The sequence below is a fragment of the Hypomesus nipponensis genome, chromosome 1 (assembly GCF_054491055.1).
Source record: "Hypomesus nipponensis isolate SF chromosome 1, ASM5449105v1, whole genome shotgun sequence".
Classification (NCBI taxonomy): Eukaryota; Metazoa; Chordata; class Actinopteri; order Osmeriformes; family Osmeridae; genus Hypomesus; species Hypomesus nipponensis.
The window spans coordinates 5,529,060-5,550,258 of record NC_140361.1 but is presented as its reverse complement, the minus strand read 5'-3'; the positions used below and the strand labels follow the sequence as shown (position 1 = coordinate 5,550,258).

Sequence of the window (21,199 nt, the reverse complement as noted above, 5' to 3'; positions counted from 1 at the left end):
TATTTTGTTCAGGCTAAGGTCCCAAATACCTCCAAGTATTATGTTATGAGTCAGTTGGGAGACTTGTAAAAGTCAGCAAAAAGTGTTTCAATGTTTTTTGGAAGCTGAGGTTTTTGTCTTAAAATCCCAAATTTCATCATTATAAGTTTCCAAAGGTATCATAACACTAGCATTTTACAACAAGCCAACCCACTGAGCTGGCAAAAATGCTTCCTTGTTTTATTTGCCCTGCAGGTGAATAATCTGGCACTGGAGAGGTTCTGAAGTTGTCATCAGTTTTACTCTCCGAAGATCTCTTTTTTCAAGGATAATTGAGCTCTTCAGTATGTACCAGCACAGACTTGTGCATGAATTTATTGCTGTGCATTTTGTTAAATGCTGATACCGGCATATACCTGCAGTAATTGTATTCTACGGAGTTGACGTGTGTGTATGTGTGTTTGCAGGTAGTGGTGATGGCGTGAGAAAGGCCCATCATGTCTGCTGAGGGTGTCCTGGTTTCCAAGCTTAGGGCAGCCTGGCTCCTACTGCTCCTCTCCCCTCTCTCCCTGCTCTCCTCCTTGGTCTCCACCCAGGCCCAGGCCCAGGCCCAGGCCCTGCCCTCCTGCCCCAAGAGATGCAGCTGCCCCGGCCAAAAGGAGGTCCATTGCACCTTCCGCCACCTCACCTCCCCACCACGCAACCTGCCCAAGGACACTGAGAGAGTGAACTTGGGGTATGAGAAAAATTAACAAATGAATGAATGTGCAGTGCTGGAATATTTACTAGTGCCTCAAAAGTGTGAGACTTCTGAAATGGAGTCTATGCAGCATAGCTAGGAGAATATTGTCTCCAATGAGGTTACTTCATACATGTGGTGAGATGTGGCGTGGGTGACTGTACTGTACCCATGTGACTGAACAAAACTGGACCTAGAATCTCTTATGTCAGTTGATCTGAAGTCCAGACATCATCAGACGCAGATGTTATCCGCTTTTTTCAAAGTCTTAGTTAAAATATCACATGTAGGTTATCTGGTTACTTGGGGTAACAGGAGGATAACATGGGTTTGGCACTGAGGTAGAGAATTGATGAAGTTCTTCAGCTCTCTTAAGCTCACTGATAACAACCTACTTGAATCAGCTAAAGAATGTTCTTGTACTGAAGCTAAACAATACATGACCTTCAAAACGTTCATGCGGTATATGAAGTTGGATTAGTGCCGATATTATAAAAATAAATGGTGTGCAATAGCGGTTGATGTAGAGTGTAGGGTGCTTTAAGCTGCCAAACTGTTTACACACGGGAGTTGGAATGGGTCACACTAGTGAAGTGTATTATAAATACCTTGAGCCCACAGAATGGATTACATTATCTTTTCAATGTCTAGGGAATTTGAATTCTTTGGGCTCACAACTTGGTTTCTATTTTATAAAGCTTTTACTCATGGGATAGGAATAGCTTAGAGGTAGAGCATTTGACTGCAGATAAAAAAAAAATTGCAGGTTAAAATTCCCATCTGTGAGTTGCTTTGGATGAAAACATAAAAAATACATTTTATGGTGGGATGTTGAAAGAAATATCATTCTGGTTAAAATGGTTAAAATAGAAAAGCTATAATCTAACTTTATGGAACACCATCTGGTGATTGCTGTATGTTAAAGCAGATAAAGTGTATTTTGAGAACACTAATTAAGTGAAGTTGATGGCAAAATTATCTTTGGAGTTTTGTACATAAAAAAACAAAACATGGAGGGTGTTTGAGACCATTCGAAACTTGATGCGACTTGTTTTAACTTGTTTAAACATGTTTCACTTGTGTTGTTGTTTACACATCGTTACTCGTTACTGCTAACGGTGTGTTTCCTGTGTGTAGCTATAACAGCTTGCAGGCGCTGGAGGGGTCAGAGTTCACACACCTTCGCCAGCTGGAGATGCTCATGCTTCATGGCAACGACATCACGACTGTGTCGCAAGGAGCATTTTACAGTCTTCGGTCGTTGCAGGTCAGACCTCTTTTGACCTTGGCTGTTTGTCATTAGAAGAAAACAAAACAACATAAAGAACTGTTTCTATGTTGTGCCTAAGAATACAAGAGAACACATTCTTATCACGCTCATTCAGTTCAATATGTTCAGTCTCTCATAGACTTTGCTGATCAAAATCTGTCAATATTAAAAGTTATTTTTCTAAAGTATTTCTTTCACCCACATAGATTCTGAAACTAAGCTACAACAAGCTGAAGACAGTCACCCCAGGCATGCTTGAGGGCCTGGTCAGCCTCGTCCGTCTTCACCTGGACCACAACATCATCAACTTCATCGAACCCTACTCCTTCACCGGCCTCACCTCCCTGAAGTTACTTCAGCTGGAAGGCAACCAGTTGGCAGACCTCCACCCTCACACCTTTGTGACACTCTCAATACTGGGCACCTTCTGGGGTTCTGGTCTGCGGTGGGTACAGTAGACATGAATTTGGAATAGCTGTACAAGGGCTGCTGGTCCATATCCAATGCACAATTTTATTTTTGTAAGAACCCTTTCTACTGAGTTTCTGTGAGTTCCACCAACCAATAGTTCACTGAGCTTTAAACTTAAACTAAAAAGAGACCAAATTGAAACTGTGAGAATGTACCAAAGGTTTTTCAATCTTTCAACACATTTCCACTGTGAAATTTAAAGTCATTTTATTTTCAAGTGTGTTTTCATGTCTAGACATCTCCACCTGTCAGACAATCATCTGCAGTATCTCCAGGCTGCAGTGCTGCAGCCTCTGACGAGGCTGGAGATGCTCACCCTACATGGAAACCCCTGGACTTGTGACTGCCAGCTGCACTGGCTTCTAGAGTGGAACTCCAAACATGAGGGTGAGGACGGATTCATCATACTACCCTCCATTCATTTACAAGTGGCATCATAGTCCTTTCATCCACCGTTAATTCATTTAATTGATGTAGAGTGCTTGGGTCTGTTTAGTAAGGTCTGCAACACAGCATAAGTGAATAATTAATCACTGTGTTTTCACTAAACATGTATAATTAGGACCATGTGAAGGGGCTCTTTGCATGTTCTCTGTTTACAATGCGTCACCATGTTTATGATTGTCTCCTCAACCGAAATGAAGAAAATGTCATGACAAGCTTGAATGATTATCTTATTTTTATGCACATAACATTAAACTTCCCTTGAACCTAATCACATGAATAATTAGTGACTTGTATTCATAAAAACTCTTCTCAGAAATATACTGTTTGTGTTTCCATCTCTTTCTCCTAGGTGTTATCAAGTGTAAAAAGGAACGTGAGTCGGGCTCCAACGAGATATGTGCTGCCTGCTCCTCTCCTCAGCCCCTCAACGGCACTCAGATCCTGGGTTTAGGCACAGAAAAACTCCCCTGCATGCGGCCCTCCATCGAGTCCCCCCTCAAGCAGTGGGACAGTCCTGGGTGGAACGAGGACGACTCAGAGCCTGACCTTCCATACACCCGCGACCTGGAACAACCCCTGGGTGCGCTGACCGTCGTCCTGTCCGACAGCCACGGGAACACGGCGCACGTCCAGTGTGACGTCCAGCGTCCCAGTGAGAGCAGTTCGTTGTCGTGGGAACCCCTCCGCTCGCCGGGCGAGGTGTCCGTCAACGTGACGCTCGTGAGCGTTCTCGAGTGTGAGATCGACAGGGACGCGTTGCAGAACTTGTGGAGGCTGGTGGCCTACTACTACGAGAGCCCTGCCATTCTAGAACGAGGCCCACAAAGGGAAGACACCAACCAAACCACATTTAAGTACTCTCAGGCAGTGAATGAGGACTCACCCTACTTCACTGACCTGAAGGGGCATCTCATGGCCAAACCTGCCTGGCTCCTTCAGCCTCGAGTCACGCTCCAGCTTAACAGACGACAGACCACAACTAAGAAACTAGTGCTGGACTTCACCACTGTCATCTTCAAACATGTCGGAGGTCGAGGGCAACAGGAAGAGGAAGATGGCATAGACGACATCACTTCCTCCTGGGCACTGATACAGCGAGGGAGTGAAGGGCGGATCCAGACCATCCTGGAGGGGTCGGAGGTCAATCTGGAGTGTGATGTCATTAGCTCTGTGTCGTCACCGACGGTGCAATGGATGCTCCCCGACCTCTCAATCTTGGAGGCTTCCAATGCAGTCATGGCCGTGTCGGAGAGAGGAGGACTCGTGATTGGCAATGCCAGCGTGTCGGATGCCGGTTTGTACCACTGTCTGGTGCGCTCTCAGGTGGGGGTGGATGTAGTGCCCGTCAGGCTGACCATCAAGGAGCGGCTCCTCAGCCCCAATGCTCTCAACGGGAAGAAGATGACTGTGAAGAGCGGAGAGTCCCTCTCCCTGCCTTGCTCCGTGACCTCCACCCTGCCCAGCCTCACCAACTGGTACCTGCCCAACCACCACGCCTTGCTGCCCTCCCAGCAGGCTGGGAAGGTGTCAGTGACCCGCAACGGCACCCTCCTGATAAGAAAGGTGGGTCACGAAGACGCAGGGGAGTACAGCTGTGTGGCCTCGAACCTGTATGGGGTGGACATGCTCTCTCACCTGTTAGTTGTCATGGAGGACAGAGAGGAAGAAAAGACAGGTGCTGTGGACACAGAGAGAGGAAAAGTTCTCCTGTTGGTAGAAGAGGAGGAGGAGGAGGAGGATAGAGAGGGGTCAGGGTTCCAGGAAATCATACGCCATTACACCACGCAGTCTCCCAAAAGGTTGGGCGGCGGACAGCAGAGGAATGCCGGAGGCGGTTTACGTCCTGGAATGAAAGGGAAAAGAGTAAAGGATACTAAGAGGAAACCAAATAAATCTGTGAAGGAGCTAGACCCAAACCGCTGGGCTGAGATTCTTGCTAAAGCTAATGCCAAAGCTCCAACTGCACAGTCGACAGCACCACCACTGACAGTGCCCTCAACCAAAACAACAACTAGGATGACAACTGAAACCACTGTTACTACTCCTACAACTACTTCTGCTCCTACAACAACTGCTGCTCCTACAACTACTGTTGCTACTACAACTACTGCTGCTACTACAACTAGCCCTCCGCCAGAAAAAAACCCTGAAAAGGACACTATGGAAACAGTTGATACAACAAGTAAACCTCCTACTAAAAGGAAAAGTAAAGTAGTAACTGTCACTCAAACTCCACCAATCACACGGACCAAGGACAAGCATGTGGGAGAGGGTCGAATGGGCCCAAAAATGCCTCCTGGCTGGACAAACAGACGCAGGCCCCCTTACAGACGTGGGAGACCACCACTGAGACCAGTCCATCCTTTAAAACCCTCAACAAACAAGCCCCAGAGGATCCTCCCGCAACCTTCAACTGTACCCACAGCAACAACGACAACAGAAGCAACGTCAAAGGAGGACGACCAGAATCCAGATGAATCAGGCCATTCCAAAAGAGTGGACAGTAATAAAAAGCCTGTATCAACTTTAGCAATTTACAATGATAAAGAGGAGGGTAATGATGACAACGAACCCCTCGGGGCAACTGGTAAACCCGATATAATTCACGTAAAATCTACAGTGGGTAAGGAAAGTGTCATCTCTACCAGGCTACATGTTTCCAGGCCAGACATTATCCCCACACCAGAACCTCATATCAGACCAGAACCAACCACCAAGGTGTCCATAGTCGAACAAGGCCGAGATAGCTCCATTGAGGAGGAGGTTGTCAAACAGACAGATAACAGAAAGCAAATAATACCACAGTTAGCCACAACAACGCCATCCCCTACTCTCAATTATGAAATGAACTTCAAGCCCCCACCTTTACATCATACTGTCACAATGGCAACATCTGTCTTGAGAAACCTTGATGTGTCAGACAGCAAGACGGCGGAGAACCCAGAGACGTATATGATGAACAAACATGAGTCCCCCTTCCCATCAAGACACAAGGAGGATGACACACCTCCCAAGACGTCAATAACGCATGATAATCCTTCTAGGCAAGATTTACAGAGACACTTCCACACCAACAGAGACAGAAAAAAAGAGGTGGAGGAGAACTTTAAACCGACAACAGAGAGTCCTGGGTACCACAAGCCCCTTCCAGTCCACCCCTGGATGCACCAGCACAACCAGAGGAGGGGCCAGACACTTCCTTCTCCTCGCTCCCCCTATCACACACCACAAAAGCCATCCTTCCACTACCCTGGGGGGTCACGGGTTCAGGAGGGCCTGCTTCCTGTCGGCACACACCGACCCCGGCCCATCCCCCATCTGTGGGGTCAGGGGTCATGGGTGACCAATCGACCGGAAATCACCGCTGAGACTGTCAAGCCCACGCCTTTTATCTCTGGTTCCTCGGGTCCCCTCGCCGCACCACAGGGCCCCCTGACCCCCCAAACCCCCCTCATCAGTCAAACCCGAGACCTCCTCCTGCTCTCAAAGCTCCGGAACAGATACAGGCAAGCTCAGCTCGACCGCATCGCCCAACTGGGAAAGCGAGTCACACCCAGGCCCAGGGTGGTCCACCCTACCCCTCGTCCTAAGCTGCCGGTTATACCCACCCCCACCCACCTCTCTTGGCTTGTCCCTGCCACCATGTCTCCCCCCCTCCCCAGGCTGCACCCTACGGCCAGCATCCTGCACGGCAGCCACTGGTACCACGGCCGCTGGAGCCCTCCTCAGAAGCAGGGGAGCGTGCTGCCGTTCCCAGGCCTGATGGGGAGCGGGGGGAAACCCCGGATCACCACGGTGAACACCGTCAGTGTGTCTGCTCTGGCCGAAAGCGATGTGTTCCTGTCCTGCGAGGTGTCTGGTGACCCTGCTCCGGCCCTATCCTGGACCAAGGTCTCCACAGGTACAGCAAACACTAGCATTGAAGACGAGCACAGACTTTAATACTACTGTTAACATTTACACTTAGTCATTTAGCAGACGCTCTTATCCAGAGCGACTTACAGTAAGTACAGGGACATTCCCCCCAAGGCAAGTAGGGTGAAGTGCCTTGCCCAAGGACACAACGTCATTTGGCATGGCAGGGAATCGATCCGGCACTCTTCTGATTACTAGCCCGACTCAGCCTTCTGACTCCACTCCTTCTGTTAAACATGACTTAGTAAATCTTAGTAATTGCATCCCCCTACACCCAAGTAAGAGCACAGAGGCATTTTGAGAACATAGAGGCCTGATTATTATTATATTGTGCACACAGCTAAAGGACATTAGCCACAGTACCCTCTTAGTTTCCAGTCGTGCATAAGTGTTACCCCCACTAGGACGATATTTCCTTGGGAAACCATAGACAAGGCCTCTTTACGACATTCACATTTACGACATGGAACTAAATCATTGTTTCTCTTTCTTCTCTCTTTTTTTTTCCTCTTTCCTGCCTTCTCTCTCATCAACAGGTGCGACCATCCCAGCAAACACCAGACACGGACCGAGGTTTGAGGTCCTCAAGAATGGGACTTTTGTCATTAAAACTGTCCAGCTCCAGGACAGGGGCCAGTACCTCTGCACAGCACAGAACAGATTTGGGTCAGACCGGATGGTTGTCACTTTGGCTGTATTGACCCAACCTCCCAGGATCCTCACCCCACCCTTCACAGAGGTGTCTGTCTACCTGGGAAAGTCAATAAGTCTGGACTGCCTTGCCTCAGGAAAACCCCCCGCTCAGATCTCTTGGATCCTTCCCGATAGGACATTTGTGCGAGATTTGGGCGTAAATATGAACCGGATGGGGGCCTTGCTCCTCCCTAATGGAACCCTAAGGATCCAATCAGCTGACTTTTCCAATAAAGGAGACTACAAGTGCATTGCCAGCAACGCTGCGGGAGCAGACACGGTAACCTATCACGTCCACGTAGCTGCCCTTCCCCCCACCATTACAGAGGGTGGGTCCGAGAGCGTTACCATACAGCCGGGGAAGAGCGTGTTTGTGCATTGCTCTGCAAAAGGAGAGCCAATGCCTGCATTGAAATGGACTGTAGCCACTGGGGTGCACGTTAAGCCATCCCAGTTTCTCGGCCGCCGGCTCTTTGTCTTCCCCAATGGAACGCTTTACATCCGGAACATCTTGCCGGTCGACGCCGGGAAGTACGAGTGTTCCGCCACCAATGCTGTGGGCGTGGCTAAGAGAACCTTAAATCTGGAAGTGAGGCGGGACCAGCCCGACCTGAGGCAGCCGCCCCTCTCTCCTTCCCCCTCACTACGGCACGTGGTCTCACGCCCCACCCAGCAGCACAAGGTCACGGCCATGTACGGGTCCACTGTCTACCTCCACTGCCCTGAGTCCACGGGCTCTCCCAGAGGCACAGTCTGGCAACTGCCATCGAAAACGATATTGGAACATCGTTACAGGTACAGAATTGTGTTTTTTAATTTGTTATTCAGATGAAGTATGTCGCTGATACTGATTTGAAACAACGTGGTTATCAGACAGCCAATTTAGCATATTAACACTCAACTATGCATGTCAGGGTCAAAACCTTATCATTATCTGCCCTTCAGAAATAGCACTGTAGCTTCTGTCCATATTTATTCATAGTCATATTCCAAACTAATATATGCACATCAATGGGATGACAGCTTCTCAGAAACCAACATGCTGTCCATAAATCATTTTGTTTTTAATCATGTCATAAGTAAATAAACCTTGCACAAACATGAACATAACTAACAAATGGAGTGTACCTTAAACATGTCTCTGCTTCTGTTATCCCTCAAGTCCTGAGAGACCAGTGAGGGCTTTTCCCAACGGAACCCTCCGGATCCTGCAGCTGACCGAGCTGGACGGCGGCAGCTACCTGTGCATGTTCCAGCGGCCCAACGGAGACGACATGGAGCTCTTCCAGGTGGAGGTGCTGATGACTCCGCCCAGGATCGAACACCTGGGCGCTGCCCAGAAGAGGGTCACCTACGGGGAGAACTTCCAGGTCGACTGCGTGGCCTCCGGCCTCCCCGACCCAGAGGTGACCTGGAGCCTGCCAGACGGAACCATGATCAACAACGCCCTCCAGTCAGACGACAGCGGCGCGCGCTCACGTCGCTACGTCATCTTCGGCAACGGGACGCTGCTGCTTCAGCAGATGGGGAAAAAGGACGAAGGGGACTACACCTGCTATGCAAAGAACAAGCTGGGAGAGGACGAGAGAAAGGTTAGTGTCAAGGTCGGTCCAGAGGCCCCAAGGATCACCAGGGCCCAGTCTTCACTCACTGCCAGACTGGGAGAGTCTGCCTCTCTGGCCTGCCTAGCAACTGGGGAGCCTCCTCCAAGCATCGTATGGCTCGCCCCAAACAATGATGTCATATCCACCTACACCAGCACGTACCTGATACTGCCTGACGGGACCCTGGTGATTAAAAAGGTGAGCACAGCCGACCAAGGGAAATACACGTGCGTGGCACGGAATTCGGTTGGAGAAGATGTGAAGAACGTGAAGCTGGAGGTAGAGACAAGAGCGCCCCATATCAACGAACAAGGTGGGAGGAGCAGTGGGAACATTCTGGCTGTTTCTTACCAGACGACCCTACTGGACTGTAAAGCCACTGGCAAACCAGAGCCCCATCTCACATGGACCACACCGTATGGCCTTTCTCTGCCCAGCCCTTACATGGGTGGGCGCTTCCAGGTTCACAAAAACGGCAGTCTGGAGTTGAGAGGGTTGAGAAAGAGTGATGAAGGGCGTTACATCTGTCTAGCCAAGAACCAATTCGGCGAGGCGAGCCTGTCTGTGGACCTGGAGGTGGCATCGTTAGCCGAAAAGCCAAGCTTCCCAATGCCCAACATTGAGATCTTGCCCATCAAACAAGATGGAGGTCCTGTCGTGCTGGAGTGCCCGGCCCGCGGTAAACCAAACCCAGAGTTTGTTTGGATCCTACCCAATGGCACAGCCATGTCGCCTGGTGCAAAATTCCTACGTTTCACCCATTACCTGGGAAACGGGACTCTGCGTATCTCCCGGCCAGTGGCAACCGACAAAGGTGTCTACCGTTGCCTGGCTAAAAACGTGGCCGGACTTGCAGAGAAGCGTTACGCCCTAGAGGCAGGGAGGAAGCCAATCATCCGTGGCACAACAGGGGGTATGAAGATTACTTACGGCCACAGTCTGAACCTGCCTTGTACTGTGGATGCTTGGCCGCAGGCTGCCATTACATGGACCCTCCCGAATGGCTTGGTGCTTGACAAGACCCAGTCGATTGGAAGAGTGATGTTTCTGGCCAATGGTACGCTCCTGCTCAGAGAGATTGCCACCTTTGACAGAGGGACTTATGTCTGCAAAGCCACAAACACATTTGGCTCCTCCACATTGTCTTACCCTGTCGCAGTGATGGTGTACCCCCCACGAATAACTAGTGCACCTGCTTCCATCACTAGAGTGAACAGGGGAACGCCAGTGACTTTGAGCTGTGTGGCAGCGGGCATACCCAAACCCGATATTACCTGGACTCTGCCTGGGCGTACCACCCTGGTGCCCAACAACCGCTTTACTGCCCAGGGAGGCATCCACATGGCGGAGGACGGTAGCCTGGTCCTCCAGGATCCAGGACTTATGAACTCAGGGATTTACAAATGCAACGCTAAAAATGCGCTGGGAACTGACTTCAAAGCCACATATGTGCAAGTGATCTGAGTTAGTGGTATTAAACAGTGAACAAGACCTTTAAGCAATCTCCAAGAATGATATCTCAATGTATTTCGAATTCTGGAGAGCAATGTAGGTCCACATTGCATTGCATAACCATGACATTCATGTCCATGTTAGAGGCAGTGAAGATTTTGACACGAACATCACAGAAGGTGTGAAAATAAACTTCAGCTATGATTATTCACAAACATATCAACTCTCTGAACCCACATAAAGTGGTTCCAATGAACGTTTAGTGTGCCTTCAGATATCTTATTGTCTTTTTATTTATAAAGTTTGTAAATAAATAACTATATACTGTTTTAAACTTTATGGAGCCGGTTTCCTTAACACTTATTATGCCAAGTACACTCCCTTTTCAGTGGCGACTGAATTGACAATGGACAGTAGACTTGGTTTTCTCTGAGTATAACCATACATCTGTGTTTTTTACAATTATTCTGCTCATGTTACAGGTGCTTAGTGTCCCTTCACATTAGTCACGCAATAAATGTGAATCCTTCCAGTGTGTATATGCTCTCTGTTAACTGTGCAGATCTCAGTCTGGGGCATGCTTTGGGATTTGATGCTGACCACTCAGAACAATCAGGCCTTTCACAGTGAGAGCAGGGGACAGCTTTGTGAGACACAAATGTTAGAATTGTTCACAAGTGCTAATCAAAATGGACACAGCAACTAATTCTCCTCGGTTTTGAGGAGACATGAATTGGACCAACAGTAGTCAACCTGCATCACAAAATCTCGACAAAGGCCTGCGGATCACCCAAATAAGCTTTGCAGATGTGGAGGTATTGGTTTACGTTCTAAAGAAATAGGATGATGCCAGTCTTTTTTCATTTTTTTATTTTTTATTAAAAAAGTAAATCACAAGTAACCTGTGCTAGAAATATTAGTTTTTGCTATTTATCATGCGTTATGGCATTCTTACAAAAAACTGCCATTTTTGTTCTTCTCTTAGTTTCAAACATACTTTTGAAATAGTGAGCAAGGCTGTTCTTTAGATAATATTCTTTCAGGAGAGTGCAGGCGACTCGTCAGGGAGCGCTGTTATTGTTGCCCTACCTCACCTTCCCCCATCCTCGAGATCAGTCGGTGTACACAACTGTATGCATCATTTTAACGTAATATGGCAAATGAATCTCTTGAGAATGACAAAGCAACGGCTGCAACCGGAAACTCGAGAATTGCAAACCTCACATCATCTATGGATCTCAGCACATCGTTAGATTTAAGCGTTCAAACTAGAATATTTAAGATTATAGTAATCGGGGATTCAAATGTCGGCAAGACCTGTCTCACATTCCGCTTCACCGGGGGAAGCTTTCCTGAGAAGACAGAAGCGACGATCGGTGTGGATTTCAGGGAGAAAGCCGTCGAGATAGAGGGCGAAAAAATTAAGGTATGGAGGATTGTAACAAGGCCAGTCTTTGTTTGCGTTATAGAAATGTTGTTTATATTGCTGAAACCTATATTCTTTCGGTCTACGTCAAGGAAACAAACATGTTATAATCATAGACAATTGATTTGATGTTGCCATATCGTTGGCTATTATTAAGAAACAATGACTTGCAGTTATATCAATGACATAGCAGCATATTATAGATCAAATGAAATCTTAACAAATCATCAGTTCAACTGCCCCTTGCATCTGCCCAGATCACAGTCAGCTGGTTCCTACTTCCTACTACACTGAGTCTGCAACCTTTAAACGCCCCTGACTACCCACTTGCCATATCTAATCTACAGTCATTATAGACTATATCAAAATGCAGAGACTACATATCCTAGATAGTAGTTCTTGTAATTTTTTATTTTTTCTTCCCCCATTTGTACTTACCCCCTGCCCAGAATTACTCAATCCTATAAGAGCAACCAACCATGTTATAAAGCTCAAAGTATTTGAGTATGCTTTGACCCGGCTTAACAGCTAAATCAATGTGGCATTCATGTCCAAATGTAAATGAATGTCTCTCCCTATTCCCATGGAAATAATAGCATAAAGCTACAAACATTTACATTCACCATAACAATGCCATGGTTATATTTCCTTTAAATAATGTCAAGTCTGATATAGTAGCTGTAATGCTGTGTAACTTGTAAATCCTAGATCTCTACACATGTCCAGAGAATGTAGGGGGGTAGATAGGGTTGCTTTTAACTTAATCCAGCAGATCACAGTGCATTCTGTTATTGAGCAGTGTCAGTAGAATATACAACTTTAGATCATGTAAATAATAAATAATATAATAAATAATTTCTTTGGTCATGGTTCCCTCTGCTCTCTGCCTCCGCAGGTACAAGTGTGGGACACGGCAGGTCAGGAGCGCTTCAGAAAGAGCATGGTGGAACACTACTACCGCAACGTCCACGCCGTGGTCTTTGTTTACGACGTCACCAAGATGGCCTCCTTCCAGAACCTAAAGACCTGGATCCAGGAGTGCAACGGGCATCGGGTCTCATCGGCCGTGCCACGCGTCTTAGTGGGCAACAAATGCGATCTGACGGAGCATATCCAGGTGCCCTCCAACACAGCCCTCAAGTTTGCAGACGCCCACGGAATGCTGCTGTTTGAGACGTCGGCCAAAGACCCCAAGGAAAGCCAGAATGTGGACTCTATCTTCATGTGTCTGGCGTGCCGCCTTAAGGCCCAGAAGTCCTTGCTCTATAGGGATGTGGAGAGGGAGGACGGCAGGGTGAGGCTCTCGCAGGACACACAAGATGTGAAAAACAATTGCCCTTGTTGAGGAGGAGGGTGTATGTGTGTGTAGGGGGGGGGGTACTGTACTATGTGGAGGTTCCACTGCCCTGCACTGTGAAACCCTTGCTGCCATGGCTACACTTCCTATTTCAGTATTACCCTGTGACTTGAATGGAACAATCTGACCGTTCCATGAACAGCGTCTGAGAAATGGTACTAATGTTAGTGTCTCTGGAGAGAATCTGCCTGCAGTTACAGTATCCACGTTTAATTTTAAATGAAACTGAATTAAGTCTACTGATGTTTTTTTTCACCCTTTAACTTTTTCAGCTTTATTATGGCTTTTGTTTGTGCAGATAATGCAGTCACATGGAAAGTTGTTCTTTGCTTTCGGTTTCTACAAAAGCCTTGAGAGAGGTCATCTAGTTGTTATAAAAATGTTATTTATGAACCTTTTGAGTTGAACATTTACATTTTTGCTATCGGTATTGCAGTTTCACAGACTATACTGTACAACATCATAAAGGGACTCCTCAGAATGTGCAACATTTGACTTTTCATTACTAACATGTCTGTGCAGTCTTTTCCATATTATCTGTCATCTTTGCCATTTGTTTTCATCATTATAACATGACCAATACTTTTGATAACCCTGCTGTATGGCTAATCTCGTGGGGTCAGGAAGCAATTTTCCTATTTCTGTTTGTGTTCACACTAATTATATTCCCTCTTCCTAATGGCTACTGGAGTCTTCTCTGCTTGCAGGGCTGTGTAGTTCTACCTGTCTTGGGAGTTATCTGTTCACTTATTGTATCATCCATCATATTCCAGACTCGAAGTCTTCTCAAAATCAATGTGACTTCTGTCTGTGGCTCAAAATTAAATATTCAACAAGACATGTCAATTCAATGTGTTTTGAAGTTGCTTAAAATTGATAGCATGTAAGAATTTATTGATAGCATTGATAGCATTTATCGTATTGGAAAATGTTACACTACAAAGCCTAAGGGCAGATTGTGGATATCTACTATTTAGATACAAGTATCTCATAACCAAGGTCTGCTATTTGTGAATAGTGTTTCCATTTACTCGAATAAAGTTAGACAAAGTCAATTCTATCCAATTCAGATTTCCATATCTTAGATTTATTTGGGAGTTAATTGACCCCAATAGTCTTTTTATCTTGTTCTTGAAATTTCAATATGTAAAAAATATATATATATCAAGTTAGTCATCATCCAACTAGTTCAGGGGCTCAGCATTGCAGGGTCATTCCAGCACAAACTGAATGATGGATATTTCCTTTCACCACAAGATGTCAGCCTAGAACCTTAGAAGGCAAACTGCTGCCATCTTGTGGCCATTGAAAATAACACCAGGGCACTGTATTCATCACTTGCATTAGTAGCTATACAAATGTCTACATGGATGTTAAACATACCTGTTCCTGGAGTTTACAGAGGTATATCATGTCTTGTTCTTCTTTAAATTGTTTACCCAACTTCTTCAATGAATCTAGGTTGTTCAGTCACCATCTTCAGTCAAATATTTGTAAACTATGCGGCAGGTTATGTAGGGTCTGTATGTATGACATGTTCAGTGAAGGCTGAAGTATTTATAATTTTCCCTTTATTATTCCATGTCTGTTTACACACACAGGTATATGTAACCACTGTGCATCTTTAGCACTCAACAATGAATCAGGTCAATGGCTGTCATAAGAATACTTAAGTGTTTAACAAACTTCTCTCTTTCTCCCCTCCACTCTCCCCACCCTCACCTCCCCGCATCTGCAATGGGCTAATCCAACTTCAAACAAGTAGTTGGTGCAGTGCTTTACTGCGGTTGAAAGTCTAGCACTAACTGTTGATAGCAGAGGGTAGAGTAGGCCGAAGTGGTGGAGGGTCGTTGTCCTCTTTGTCTTTGGATGTAGAGGTTACAGTGTGTGACACTGGTATTATAATTGGTTTTGGATTCTGTATTGGTTCTTGTAGTATTAGATTCATTATATAATAGTGAATATTTTGCAATGGAGTGTGTTAAGCGAGAGTTGACTTGCGTCATCTGCTTAGACACCCTGACAGACCCTCACCAATATCCATGTGGACATAGCTACTGTCTGTCTTGCATCAATGATGTGAGAATAAGAGAAGACTATCGCTGTCCAGAGTGTCGAACAGAGTTTATAAGCAGCAGCAATGTTATCAGGAACTATCGTCTGTCCAACATTGCAAATACACTCCAGGATCAAGTAAGTAGTGAATCAGAGGTGAGAGGAATCTAAATCTTCATTTAATTTATATTTAAATATATATATATACAATTTTTTTAAATACCTCTAACTAATATATTTGAACATTTCTGAAGTTCTCATAATAGTACAAAGTTCTCAATTGATGATCTTTGCCTTGTGTTACAATGCAACAGTTAAGCTTCAGTTTCATTTTGACATTCCCAGGCTACCTTACAGACATCTCACCCTAAGCAATGTGTACCTACCTTTGATCATTGTCAAAAATGGCTCCTGCTTATTATTCCACTCACTGCAATCTTCTGTGAGTATGCAGTATGACACTTCCCATTACTGTAAATAACAAGCCTAGTCTCCGAACAACAGAAATTTGTAGTGGTGTTCCTTCACCAGTGGCCATTGTTTGGAAGACCATAGATAAGAAAGAGCATTTGGACTCTTCAAATGAAGCCCATCAAAAACTCTGGATTCATCCACAACAACAGGTACTATTTTATTATTTTATAGAATTCAAAATACAAAGAGCAGTCTGCTGAACTGGGTATTTGTTTGTGTGTGTGTGTGTGCGTGTGTGTGTGTGCGTACGTGTGAGTTCTCCCTCTTAAAGGACACCCAAGGTGCTGATTCTTCTGTGGTTAAAGGAGTTTGGTTGCTGTTGTTTCTACCATTTTGGTGTGTGCGGCTGCTAGTCGGACTCCTGTTCGGCCTGTGTCAAGGACTGTGGTGGCTCGCACCTACCCTGCTTTCTCTTCTCCTCCTGTGTCTGTGGTTCATCACATCCTGCCTCCAGCTTCTTACCACTGTGATTTGTACCGCTTTAGATGGTATTTTTAATACCTTTGGATACTTCTACGGAAATGTTATTGTTTTGTTGGTAATTAAAGCAGGGTTTAAAATATACAAGAGGATTTGCAGTATGGGACTAGGTAGGAGGTTCAGAAACACAACAGGGTTTAAAATGTACACGAGGATTTGCAGTATGGGATTAGGTAGGATGTTCAGAAACATTTGACAGATGCACAAGTACAGGTGTAAAGCAAAGTTGTACTTTGTTACAACTTCAGTATGTCTTTTGGATCTTCTTATTGATTTAGTTCTGTGAATCCTGTTAAACCTAACAATCAATTGTCTTTATTTGTGAAATTGATTCATAGTACACACTTGCACAAATAAATATGTTTTTCAACTGTAAGAGCTATATGAAGTGTTTGTCTAGGCCTTCTGTGTTCTGTGGCAAGTGAACACAAACATAGTACAGAAATAGGTCTACTAATCATTACATAAAAATACACCCCAAAATATTTCTAGTTTGTAATTATGTAATATATCACAAAGGAGGGTGAAATAAAGGGTTGTAATGCAATACATGTTTTCTTTTGGAAACATAGTGAAATCAAAGTTGAAAGAGACCACTAATAATGTATTTATTTAGAATATGCTTTTATCTAAAGCAATAGGGGGATTTGGACCTGAAACCTCTTGATAAAATGCTCCACTGAGCTATACCCATCCCCAGTTAAGTACAGATAACCAAACTCTCCATCACTGATGTTTAGTACTGTTGGTGCTTGCAGGTGAGTGGTTATTTTAGGAAAAAAATGTTTATGATATTGAAGTCCGGTAGACTGGATCTGTCATGCCTTGCATCTCTACTGTTGTAGAGCCAACTCTACACTCTGCCAACTCTGGCATTTTCACATGCGTAGAATCAAGTGACACATTTTGTCAAGGTGTGAAGATAAATTTTTACTTAGCTAACCTAATATTTTCACAACCTATACTTAATTGATCAATCTTAGTCATCATGTGTCAATCACGCGATGGCTAAAATGGGGGGATACTACTTTCAAAACTGGCAACCCTGGATGGTTATGTTAAGCCTGTGGCTAACTTGCTAGGGTAAGCGGTCGGCAGAAAGGCAGTCGTTTGGCAGGTGTCTGAGTTGTCTTGAGAATTTTAGGTGTGTGATACGGGACGCCTGTCCCTGGCACTGGACATGGCCGAGTATAGTCAAACGGGCATTTTGACAGCAGTGCTGCTGTTTACAGTTGTCACGGTACGAGACATTTATGTTGGCAGGAACATGATGACTCAGCATCAGGCCCCTGGCAGCCTGGATGTGTCGGGTGAAAGCTTGCGCGATGTCGACTCACAGAAGCCGGGCAAGCATAGTCTCTACACTGGGCCTGTGCTTAAATTTCAATATTGGTAAGCTTGTAAACATTTTACAACCTAGCTAGTGTTAGCTAAGGTAAAGTGTACAGCTACTCGGTTTCAATGGATAGCTCATGTACAGTACCATACTTGCTAGTTTGAACAAGATGGCTAGCTATCTGTAGTACACTACAGTGCTAGCTAGTAGCTTACTTGAACTAGCTATCTAACTAGGCTAGTTAGCCTAGCTACAGTAAATTACGGTGGCGAGCGCTTACGTTAGCATTGTTCGCTAGCTAAACACTCGAATTTGAATTTTGTAAAAGGTTCATGCTAGCTAGCACACTAGTTCAATGTTACCTAACCATATATATCTCAATACCATAAGGGAGCTTAAGAGCTAGCCCCCCAACTACTACTACTAGGCGTGATACGAGGCTGTGATGTGGACCTAGCTAGCTATACGAAAGAGCATTAAGTAGCTCTACGCTAATCCAGCTAGTCGACAGTGTAACAAAAAAGATTTACACCGTGAATATTCACACAGACCGGTATAGTTCTCGTGCATTGAAGCGTCATCTTAAGTAAAGGGCATCCTGACATGTTGAGTCTTGTTTGTATCTGCTTGTTTCTTGTAGTATCTCTTGAGGGTACAGCAAGGTGTTCCAGGAGTATTCCCGGTCCATCACCCAGTTGTACCCGGACATCCATATTGAGGGAGAAAACTACCCTCCAACAACCTTCAACAAGTAAGTGTAATCATTATCGCTGGGAAATGGATTCTCATTGTCAGAGCTTGATATTTGGGCTTTACAAGTGAGTCCATGCTGTCCAGTGCGGTGCCCCTGCTAATGTTGTGGTCTTTTTGTTTTTGTGTTTCTACAGGTATGTCGGGACCTTTGCTTCCTACTTCAAACTCCTAGCCATAGCACTTATTGTGAGTGGGCAGAACCCTTTCCCCATGTTAGGTTGGGATACTCCTCGAGCTTGGATCTGGAGTCAGGAAAACAAGGTGCAGCCATTGTGAACTCCTGAACCCTACTGTTTTACATAGGAGGTTGAATTCTGCAATATATTACACGTATATGTCTAATGTGTATACATATCTTCCAGATTTTCTCCTGCCTTATGACCTTCTTCCTTAGTAACATGTTGGAGACCCACTTCTTGTCCACTGGAGCATTTGAGATCACACTCAACGGTCAGTTCAATAGCAGACCAGAATTAAATAGCACCTTTCGGATTTTTGATATAGAAGTTGAATTTTCCAATATGTTAGATCACACTTATTAGTGGTAGAAGATACTTTATTGATCCCCTAGGGGAGATTGCTGTATTGCAGCAGGAAAGACTAAGAAATAGGAACAAGAAATCAAAATTAAATTAAAAACTGTTTACCAATACTTCATACGCAATATACAAAGAAAAGAGATACAAAACAAATGCCCATTGCTAAATATACACTGGGTTTCACATGGGGTAAAACACTAGGTTAAATCACGGAGTGATACATACTATGTACAAAACAATTTAATGCGTGACACACATGGGTAATACACATGTATAAAACTATTTACAAAACAGTTTAATGCAGACAACACACAGGGAAACACGTGCCATTTAACCTCATCCATTAACAGGTTTTCATTTTCTGTACCTCCTGTAGATGTTCCAATCTGGTCCAAATTGCAGTCAGGCAATGTTCCCAACATCCAGGAACTTTTCCAGATCCTGGACAACCACATGAAGATGAGCCAAGTGGATAAGATCACCTTCCCCTCCCCGTAGTTATGCTGGCGTTAACGTTAAGGTTTGCAGGTACTAGAAACCCTTCATTACTGAAGCAATATAGCCAGCATTTACACTAGGAATGTACACGAAAAGGACTTTGTTGAACCATCTGATTTCTATACATAACTAACAGCCTTCCCCATCTATACATCTGCTCCCTCAGGTTTGCGGGCTTGTGTTAGTGTCCTGGGTCAGTGGAACAGTGTCTGTTGGTGTTTATGAAGGCCTAGTCTGCAAGCAGCTGTCTGTGAGACCAGGCTGGATGTCCCCACCATCACCCCACTCTCCCTCTGCCTATGGAACTGGCATTTGACCTTATGGCCGCAGTCTCAACAAGCACTCCACCATCACTCTCCATCCACGTGCTGAATTGGATGCCAAGAGATCACACTTCAGAGAAAAACATGTTTCATATACATGAAGTTTGTAACACTCTTTGATTTAGCTTCTCAAGAGTAATATATCTTAAACTTGAGTGCCCAACTTATAAGCACCTGTAAGTCCAGCTAAATCGAGATACTGCATGTTTCAAATGTTTGAAATAAGTTTTCAGTCCTGGTCTACTGAGACAGCATCATTCATTTATTTTAGGGGAAACAAAGGTTTTAGAGGTAACTGTCAGTAATATATGTGTGTGTTTGACCCTCCAGGCTATAGATGGTAAGGGTAACAAGGTAATTGATGGTTTTACACTGCTGTATGCAATGTATTTTGTATTGGGTTGTTTTCAGGTTAACTGCTCTATGTCAAACACCCATCCTCCCTACATACCAGTTTTCCACCCCTTTCTCCCAACAGGTTCTCAAGTCTACACTAATCTGATTTGAATGTCCAGCATTGGTCTGAATTTTAATGCTCAGATCAATCCTATGCATTCTTCAATGTGCACCGAATGAAAATGGATGGAGAATTGGAAAGCAGGGAAGTCTTATTCCTTACTTGTGGGTACTGCAGGAGGATTGGGATTGTATTGGTTCTGTCCTGTGTGAGTTTACAAAATCAGTTCTGTTGGAGCTGAAGGGTAGAAATGCTATGTTTGATTGTGCTTAGCTTTGTGTGCAGCTTAAATAATTGTTCAAGTGGTCAGTAACCAATGGTTTTGTTTTCATTTCTGTGGGAGAACATGAATCTTGGTGAACAGTTTCTTACCTCTACTTTAACTGGTTCTTTCGTCTGTTCTATTTTCAGTAGTAATGCTTGGTATGAATGAAACTGCAAACTGAATTAACTTGTATGGTACTGAGTTAAAAAAAACTCCTCCCATTGAGTTTGACTATCTGTTGCACTTATTGTTCCATGGGGCATGAGAAAGTGCCCTTGATGCTGGTGTGCTTGTTTTTGTATCAATTCAAAAAGTGTGGAGCTATATCTCAAGGATTAGATCTTTAACCATTTAACTTAATAAACATTCTCAATGATACAGCATATCTACTTTTTGATTTGTAAATTATTTGTAATTAGGTTTGTATTCACTGTTTTGTGCAGTATCTATTACCATCTAAATGTATTTATTTATATATGTGTGTGTGTGAGGGGGGGGGGGGGGGTGTGCACCCTCCGGCGTCAAATACCATAATGTAGTGAAAAGGCCACTATGGAAGCAAATCAGAGACATGTTTTGAATTTTAAAAGGCATAGCTTTATACTTTACATTGACATTTAAACACCATCAAAATTATTGGTTTTGAATTCACCTCTTATAAATTGA

The 21,199-nt window shown here is 44.7% G+C and overlaps 4 protein-coding genes across 4 annotated transcripts; all 4 read left to right on the top strand.

Moving 5' to 3' along the window:
• Positions 1-234: 234 nt before the first annotated feature.
• On the top strand, positions 235-11,092 carry LOC146302184 (matrix-remodeling-associated protein 5). The gene is made up of 8 exons (XM_084710082.1): positions 235-323; positions 447-715; positions 1,856-1,985; positions 2,195-2,433; positions 2,695-2,846; positions 3,256-6,807; positions 7,358-8,309; positions 8,677-11,092. The coding sequence occupies exons 2-8, from the start codon at positions 477-479 to the stop codon at positions 10,580-10,582; spliced, it is 7,170 nt and encodes a 2,389-aa protein (XP_084566208.1). The 5' UTR covers positions 235-323; positions 447-476; the 3' UTR covers positions 10,583-11,092.
• A 401-nt stretch (positions 11,093-11,493) lies between these two features.
• On the top strand, positions 11,494-14,380 carry rab33a (RAB33A, member RAS oncogene family). Its single transcript, XM_084709116.1, has 2 exons — positions 11,494-11,996; positions 12,892-14,380. The coding sequence occupies exons 1-2, from the start codon at positions 11,724-11,726 to the stop codon at positions 13,339-13,341; spliced, it is 723 nt and encodes a 240-aa protein (XP_084565242.1). The 5' UTR covers positions 11,494-11,723; the 3' UTR covers positions 13,342-14,380.
• Positions 14,381-15,324: 944 nt separating this feature from the next.
• On the top strand, positions 15,325-17,076 carry LOC146302182 (tripartite motif-containing protein 5-like). The gene is made up of 3 exons (XM_084697881.1): positions 15,325-15,550; positions 16,236-16,355; positions 17,063-17,076. Exons 1-3 carry the CDS (start codon positions 15,325-15,327, stop codon positions 17,074-17,076), a joined length of 360 nt encoding a protein of 119 aa, XP_084554007.1.
• Positions 17,077-17,419: 343 nt separating this feature from the next.
• selenot2 (selenoprotein T, 2) lies at positions 17,420-20,911 on the top strand. Its single transcript, XM_084709244.1, has 6 exons — positions 17,420-17,754; positions 18,339-18,449; positions 18,586-18,712; positions 18,814-18,901; positions 19,367-19,518; positions 19,655-20,911. The coding sequence occupies exons 1-5, from the start codon at positions 17,543-17,545 to the stop codon at positions 19,486-19,488; spliced, it is 660 nt and encodes a 219-aa protein (XP_084565370.1). The 5' UTR covers positions 17,420-17,542; the 3' UTR covers positions 19,489-19,518; positions 19,655-20,911.
• Positions 20,912-21,199: the final 288 nt, after the last annotated feature.